Genomic DNA, 7,432 nt, shown 5'->3' on the forward strand with positions numbered 1-7,432 from the left:
CTGAGGATGGGCTGAATAAATTATAACGACGTTAACAATAATGTTTTCAATCATAGGAGGAACAAATCCCCCAAATGTTTACTTGGTGACACAGCAAAAATAATCATTTGTTTTAACTCAGTCATACGAAAGAGGGAGATCAGCTTTCTGTGACTTTTCAAGCAGTAGAGGGCTCGAATTAACGAGGAGCACGTGAAGGCAGCACCACTATTAGTTGTTTTACGTTTCAAGATGACGGACCCGACAACGTCTCCGGAGGACCACTGGAAGGTAAGTAACCGACGCCGGTTAGCCGGCTCGCTTTTACTCAGCTCACTCGGTTCGCACGTCTGTCACGGGCGGCCTCGACGCCAGCCCGCCGGACGGTGTTACGTCCGGCGGGCTGGCGTTTCGCTAACGTCACGGGGACGCGGGGCTCTGTTAGCTGCGCGGCTAACGTTAGCTAGGTGATACGTCACAGCGCCGCGGCGGTTAGCTCGTTGGGTTAACGGCTCGTCTTACTCCTTTACACCTGAAATAGATCCGCGCGGCAGTAGAGCGACGCGTTGGTTTTCGCTGTTGGTTATTTATTATTTTCAAAACGCCCACGTCAGTTAGACGAGTCCGTCTAAGGGGGTAAAATCGATGCTAATAACGGTTACGCTATTGGTGAGGCATCAACAAGACCCGGTGACCCTTCGATCGGAGTATTGATTGACGATGCAGCGCTTTACTCGTCCTTTCTGTTGATAATCCAGCTGTTATATGGACAGCAGCTGTAAAAAAAAACACATGTGTGTTTCCTCCTTAAACGAGAGACTCTAAAGTAACTAAATCTGTCCGTTCTGAGCCCATTAATGCTTTAACCTGCGATGCAGGTTGTATTCTGCTGGTTCTGTTCTGTTCTGTTCTAGTTAGAAAGGGTTTGCCCTCCTGGATTCAGTGTAAACAAATAACAGCAATCTTTTGCAACACTTAATAACTAACTATTATGACACTAAATTGGATCAAACTGTAACTCTGTGGAGTCGTGATTGCCTGCTGCTCACTTGAATTGGACAAACTAGGGCATTGCTCGGTGGGGGTTCTGGCCGCCTGTCATGCAGGTGGCCTGTTTGGGCTGTTTGGGTTGTTGTCGGCCTCTCAGCATCTGTTTTTCCACCCTTTTCCTCCTTCTGTTGTCTGGCGATGGCTCAGCAGACCGACGGCGCCTTCAGCGACAGCGGCTTCGACCACGGTGAGTGTTCAGGCTACATGATGGTGACCTTTTGTGTCCCTACTCTCTATTATTAATATTGTTATTTAGTGTAGAACGTCTTTGGTGTCTTTTTGTGGTGCTCTGTAGGCTTCTTTGCTGAAACTACCAGAAAGGGTTCAGTTGTGTCTCGGGCCAACAGCATCGGCTCAACAAGCGCCTCTTCAGTACCAAATACAGGTATGATGGTCGGGACGCCGGGCATCCCACACGCGACCTTGAATGACCTTTCACATTCTGTCAGCAGGGTTTTATGAGCTGCTTCTGTTGAATAACGTCGAGCATCAGCCGATTTTAATTACAATTACAGATAGAAACTGGTCGAAGCGTAGATCAGCCTCTCTTATTTACATAAAAACTTTATTTCCGCTCAATTTCTGCTACATTTTGGTGATGGAAGAAACTGTGTTGAAGCTCCAGGAAATGCATTTTAAGTAACTATAATTATGTCACACCGTCTCTAAAAATCTAAAACTATGTTTCAGAAAAGCATTGTTGTGTCACTACCCCGGAATGATTCATTTTTTTAAAAACATTTTTGATGCTGGAGCGAAATCCCTGACATCATTCGAGGGGATAAATTGTACAATTTGTCTTAAAAAATCGCAGTGTGTATTTGTCATTTTGGTGCCGGAGAGAAGAGCGAGCACAAAGCACAGCGGGTACTTGTGCACACGCAGTCCCCATAATGAGTATTTAAAAGTGTGCCAGCTGGGAACACATGATTTCTAATCTGCGATATTCATTTCTGGAGTAGATGATGAAGACAGCGACTACCGACACGAGACGTCGTACAAGAACTCGTACAAAGACCGACGGAGACAAGCGCACACACAAGCTGAGCAGAAGCGCCGGGATGCCATCAAGGTGAGGCTCCGGCAGACAGCAGACCGGCCTCTGTGACCGACGGCAGACACACCACCAACAGTCCTTCATTTGCTCTGTTTTACTTCAGAAAGGCTACGATGACCTCCAGTCCATAGTCCCCACCTGCCAGCAGCAGTCCGAGTTTGCAGTCGGAGCGCAGAAGATCAGCAAGGCCACCGTACTGCAGAAAAGTAAGACGTGATGTCATCGGATGAGCACCTCACGCTCCGCCTTATTATTTGCATAACAAGGCTGGATAGAAGTGGACCCATCTTTTCATACCTAAACTTCACTCCTCTATTCCATTCCTGGTTTATTGATTGGCACCTTCTCTGTTTTATAATGAAATTGAGTGTCGCCAAGTTGCAGCCACAGATGTTTTCTGAAGTTGCGGCTCTAACGCGTAATCGATGCACGTAATGTGTTTCATCAGTACATTTTTTTTTATTTATATATATATATCACGACAGAGAGTCCTGCATTTGCTCATATTTCTTTTTATTGCGGAGGAAAAAGCAGAAGTGTTGTATTGCTCGTGGAGGACATCCCCTCTTAGGAAACAGAAACTTAAATCTGTGTGGAGTGAAGAAATCGCCGACTGATGCAGTTCTGTATTTGTTTGCAGCAATCGACTACATCCATTTCCTTCACAAAGAAAAGAAGAAGCAGGAGGAGGAAGTTTCTCTACTAAGGAAAGAAGTGATGGCGCTGAAAATCATGAAAACGTGAGATATTAATATTGAACTACACGTGGCAGAATAAGACACGCCCACCGTCTTAAATAAACAAACAAACCCTGAGAAGTAAAGAACTGATGCTAAAAACTCAGCAAAACGTGGAAGCTTAAAATGCTGCGTTTGTGAATCATTCCTTCATGAATCCGTCGTGGCCATCAAAGAAATCGCATGTTCTCTTCTTGATAGGAACTACGAGCACATAGTGAAGGCCCACCAGAACAACCCCCAGCAGGGAGACGATCAGGTGTCCGACCAGGTCAAGTTCAACATCTTCCAGAGCATCATGGACTCCCTCTTCCAGTCGTTCAGCAACTCCGTCTCCGTGAGCAGCTTCCAGGAGCTCTCCGCCTGCGTCTTCAGCTGGATCGAGGAGCACTGCAAGCCGCAGGTCAGCAGCAGTGTGGACTCCACCCGCGGACGGCAGGTCCTGGGCGTGGAGATACTAACGGCTTGTGTGCTTCTCTCTTTCTCTTAGACGCTGAGGGAGTTCGTGGTCGGCGTGCTGCGGCAGCTCAACGGTCAGCTCTATTGATGGAGGGGAAACCCCTGGACTTTACTGCCATAATACGGACTTTGGGCTTTCTTCGGCCTCTCAGGGTGAAGTAGACAAAGAAAAAGAACACTTCAATCAGCCTCAGGCCGCATCGCAGTATTTCCGCTCACTCAAACCGATCAGTGCCTCCCGGGCTGCGGCTGGATTACCTCCACTTCACGGATGGCTTATTGGAGCGATCGCTCTCTGACCAACGGACCGCCGAGCGCATTCGTCTGTAAGTGAATGTAAATGTTAAATGTACGTCAGCCAAGGAGACGGTGCCGTGTGCCACTGGTAGTAGTCACAAGCTGAAGCAGGTGTAAATAAATCCTCTCCGATTGATCGTAGCTGATGGAATTCAAGAAGGTGACGGAACCCGCTGTTACTTCAAGCATTTCCTTGCAGCCTTATTCTGACCCGCAGGGATCTCATCGGCTTCAGTGCACGTTGAGTCAGTCGTAACACTCCCGAACCGCTAAACACTCAGCAGGGGGGGGGGGGGAACCAAACCATTCCACCGTTTTATTGGGACTAGAGATGAATAAGCTTTCTCTAAATGTCATCGCTTGACATTTCAGTGGCTTAAACGTCGCCACGACTGATTCTTTTCGCTTTGCTCGTCAGTGGCTCTTATGATCAATATTTGTTGATCCCTGAAACGTTGAATCTCTCGCGAATGTCCCCCCCCCCAGACGGAATGTCCCGGAAAGCTTCGCTGTGGCCTCCAGCAGGTTCCCAGGCAGAGATTTAACGCCGCTGTAATGACTTAAAATACGTTCAACCAAGAGCTCTTATTGAAATAAGTAAAATCACACGGCTCATTGGTTAAATGACAAAGAGCCACTTTGCTGTTCTTGCCTTAATCGAGCGGAGATGTAAATGTTGTAGCTTCAAGTATCATCTTATTAGTTGTGTAATAGCAATCTACTTTATGATCCAAAGGGAACTGTCAACCTATTTATAGGAATATAACTGACTGTCAGGCTTAATTTGAGTTTAGCAGAAAAGGACGAATCATGTGTGTAAAGTAAAATAATCCCATCTTTTCACTTCAGCGTTGCATTAATGAATATTTAATAACGTTAAACACTGAAGAACCAGTACAAATGATTAACATGACAACCTTTTGTGTTTTATACATTTTGGCTCTTTTAAGAACAGTAAAAATAAATATTGCAGGAATATGGATTTAAACACAAATGAAGCTTATAGAGCTAAAAAGACCAATTTGATTTCAAAGGTTGGGAATTTATTTAGTGGCTTTAAAAGGAATTGAATTAAACCAAAGTTGTTTAAATCTACTTTCAATTACAGAGGAAGTTGGTTTTGCATTCAACTTTTATTACCGATGTACCATTTGTTCCAGAGAAAAGCCATAAATAAAGAACGTGCTGTGGCTCGAAGCGCTCTGATGTGTCATCTCTGTTCTGGGCGTACGATAATGAAGCGGGTAAGCGGGCGTTTCCTTTCAAGTGGTTGGAACCACCACCTTACAGTCCTCGTCCGTCTCCACCCCGACCTCCTCCTGTGAGTGAAACGCCTTGTTAACAGAAAACCTCTCAAACCAAAACGAGCAGCGGCACGGAGAAGAGTTCGTGAGCTGCTTTCCCTCACCAGGAACTGCTTCTTGCTCTTCGGGTATCCTTCCAGGATCGCGTTGACCATGTCTGAAGCCTGAGAGAAGCACACGCAGGTTTAAAGGACTTACAAATAAAGTCTTTATCCCAAGGTTACAAATCTCCTGTCATCTTTTATCTCTGGCTTGTAATTCTTAAATTGTTGATACTTATTTAATTCAACAGCATACAGTTGTAAACACGTTTTATGGCCCTTGTTTAAAGTATTTAACATAAAATATACGTTTCATGTTTATCCATGAATTGCTTTTAATATGGGAGTATATGGAAAAAAGGATCAAACTAAAAGATATTTATTTTACGGTCATATATATAAAAAAGATAACATTGTCACTTTTAAGAAACTGGAAACAAGTAATGTTTTAGAAACATCAGTTGACTGACGTATTAATCGCCTAATCACTGCAGTTCTGTATACATTACCAATCTCTTTCTCTTCTTCCACTCTTTGACGTAAACGTCCCGGTCTTTGTAAACCTGTAAATGAAATTTATTATGAAACTAGCACAGCAAACCGAAAACTACTTCTGTAGTAGCGTCTCTTTGTTTCCGCCCGACCTTCTCTTTCTCCTCCGGTGTGACGTGATTCGTGGCGGACTTGATCTTCTCCAGACGCGCTGCGTAGCCTGAACACTCGGCCTTCAGCTCCCGGACCTCCAACATCATTTCCTGGGTTGTGAGGGAGCTGCTGAGCTCCTTCAGCTCTGTCAGTGAAAAGCTCACGTAAATGCACAAACCATCCGTTCATAATGCCGAACAAGAACCCAAAGAACAAAAACCTCAAAAGGAACATGTAGGATTTAGCGAGACCTATTGGCAGGAAGTGTAATACAATAATTTTTCAGTGGGGTTTAACCTGAAATTGAGTTTCTACAGCAGCCCAGAACGCAGAGCAGCTTTAGGAAGCTTTTCATCTGTATGAACACGTAGTTCTCTGCTAGGCAACTCTCAGGTGTGTTCAGTTGGACGCAATCTGCAACCTCCCCTCTAGATGCCACTAATTCCTACACGCTGCTTCTGTTAGGAGTGTCGTATTAAACCATTTACTGTACTTGTGTAGCTAGCAAGAACCTGAAACATGCAAAATGCACATGTCGTGATGAGGCATAAAACGGCCTTCTGCCTGGAGACAGAAGAACCGGATTACCACACCTGCATCCAGTTGTCTGCAGCTGCTGGTGAGCGCCTGCACCTCTGCAGTGAGCTGTGAGATCTGACAGTTCATCGCCTTCAGCTCCTCCTCGCTCACATTTTTGAACTGAGACTGTAGGGAAAGGTTAGCAGGAGCTTAGCCTATTTGGAAGTTTCTGATACTCATTTTATAATTATTATTTTTTTCGATCAACAGACCAACCTGATTAGCGAAATAGATCTTTTGTTTGCCATATATTTTCTCCGTTATCTTCCCCTCCATAGACAGCAGCTCCATGGTTTTGACCACTGCCTGGCGAGTCACAAAAACACACCATAATTAGCCTTAAGCTGCCAGCGCACGCGAGCTCGTACAGGCAAAGACGAGTCCTCACCGTTTTGCCAAATCCATGCTGCTTCTGTAGGTTGCAGAAGACATCCTGCGCGCTGTACGGTCGGTTCTTCTCATTCAGGTAAGAGAGGATCAGTGGGGCGCCTGGAGATGACGTCAGCGTGCGATCAGGACGCGAACACCTTCCAGCAGCGACTAAACTGCTAGCTGTAGCTTTGGACGGTTCCCATGGTAACCCCACGTAGCCCTTCGTACTTTTAGGTCTTAAATTCTCGTCGTTTGTGTGTTAACGTTAGGTTCTTGGTGGGCTTACGACACCGGTGAACAATGAAAGTGTATTTCGTGTTACTTAATAAAACCTCCAGCATAGTTTGGTCTAAATAAAATATATGATGGTGCAAAAGCGGGCACAACATTTGGGAGCTAACTCGTTAGCTTATGATGACGGAGGCTAAGTAGCTAACGTCAGCAGATAGCTTGTTAGCTAAAACGGGGTTCTCTGTGAAATCGACGCGAGCGTCAGATACAACAGCTGCTTTGTTAAAGTTAACAACCCGAAGTAAAATCAGAATCTTACCGTTATCCTTCTTACTCATTTCTACGTCTCTCCTTCACTTCAGCTCTCCAAACAAAGTTTCGCGCGAAAGTGCGTGACAGAAAAGATCGTTTATGTAGTGAGAGTCACAACAGAATAAATAAAGGGGTTCCGATAACCTTTACAGAATCTCAGCATCAGCTCTTATACACGGTGTGCTTATTAGAATCACAAGGATAATTCGTTTTAAAAGATTTATTCATCATCTATAACTTTGGTTCTGTTTTTTAAAAAGACGGAAACATTGATTTCGTGAATAAAGAGCAGAGTGACAGCTCTGTCGTTTTGGCTGGTCTCAGAACCAGGTGGTGTTGGGCGTGTAAAACGAGTTTCTAAAGATTCAG

The 7,432-nt window shown here is 45.0% G+C and overlaps 2 protein-coding genes across 3 annotated transcripts; one reads left to right on the forward strand and one right to left on the reverse strand.

Annotated features, from left to right (window-relative positions):
• The first annotated feature begins 52 nt into the window (after positions 1-52).
• mlx (MAX dimerization protein MLX) lies at positions 53-4,776 on the forward strand. Of its 2 annotated transcripts, none has more exons than XM_040191758.2 (8): positions 53-270; positions 1,177-1,216; positions 1,325-1,414; positions 1,992-2,101; positions 2,190-2,292; positions 2,727-2,826; positions 3,025-3,226; positions 3,314-4,776. In XM_040191758.2, exons 1-8 carry the CDS (start codon positions 232-234, stop codon positions 3,368-3,370), a joined length of 741 nt encoding a protein of 246 aa, XP_040047692.1. In that variant the 5' UTR covers positions 53-231; the 3' UTR covers positions 3,371-4,776. The 2 variants fall into 2 exon arrangements, with proteins under 2 accessions (XP_040047692.1, XP_040047693.1); XM_040191759.2 differs by having other exon boundaries at positions 1,180-1,216.
• Positions 4,431-7,367, reverse strand: psmc3ip (PSMC3 interacting protein). Its single transcript, XM_040191760.2, has 8 exons — positions 7,071-7,367; positions 6,537-6,637; positions 6,365-6,454; positions 6,163-6,274; positions 5,569-5,714; positions 5,434-5,487; positions 4,988-5,047; positions 4,431-4,898 (listed from the first exon to the last, which is right to left on the reverse strand). Exons 1-8 carry the CDS (start codon positions 7,087-7,089, stop codon positions 4,842-4,844), a joined length of 639 nt encoding a protein of 212 aa, XP_040047694.2. The 5' UTR covers positions 7,090-7,367; the 3' UTR covers positions 4,431-4,841.
• Positions 7,368-7,432: the final 65 nt, after the last annotated feature.

This window comes from Gasterosteus aculeatus, chromosome 11 (genome assembly GCF_964276395.1).
Source record: "Gasterosteus aculeatus chromosome 11, fGasAcu3.hap1.1, whole genome shotgun sequence".
Lineage (NCBI taxonomy): Eukaryota > Metazoa > Chordata > Actinopteri > Perciformes > Gasterosteidae > Gasterosteus > Gasterosteus aculeatus.

Coding starts and splice junctions, on each gene's coding strand:
- mlx (XM_040191758.2), top strand. CDS start 232: ATGACGGACCCGACAACGTCTCCGGAGGACCACTGGAAG. Junction 2,293..2,726: donor GGCCACCGTACTGCAGAAAA/GTAAGACGTGAT, acceptor ATTTGTTTGCAG/CAATCGACTACATCCATTTC. Junction 2,827..3,024: donor GCGCTGAAAATCATGAAAAC/GTGAGATATTAA, acceptor TCTTCTTGATAG/GAACTACGAGCACATAGTGA.
- psmc3ip (XM_040191760.2), bottom strand. Junction 6,455..6,536: donor AGCATGGATTTGGCAAAACG/GTGAGGACTCGT, acceptor GTGACTCGCCAG/GCAGTGGTCAAAACCATGGA. Junction 5,048..5,433: donor GGAAGAAGAGAAAGAGATTG/GTAATGTATACA, acceptor TGCTTCTCTCAG/GCTTCAGACATGGTCAACGC.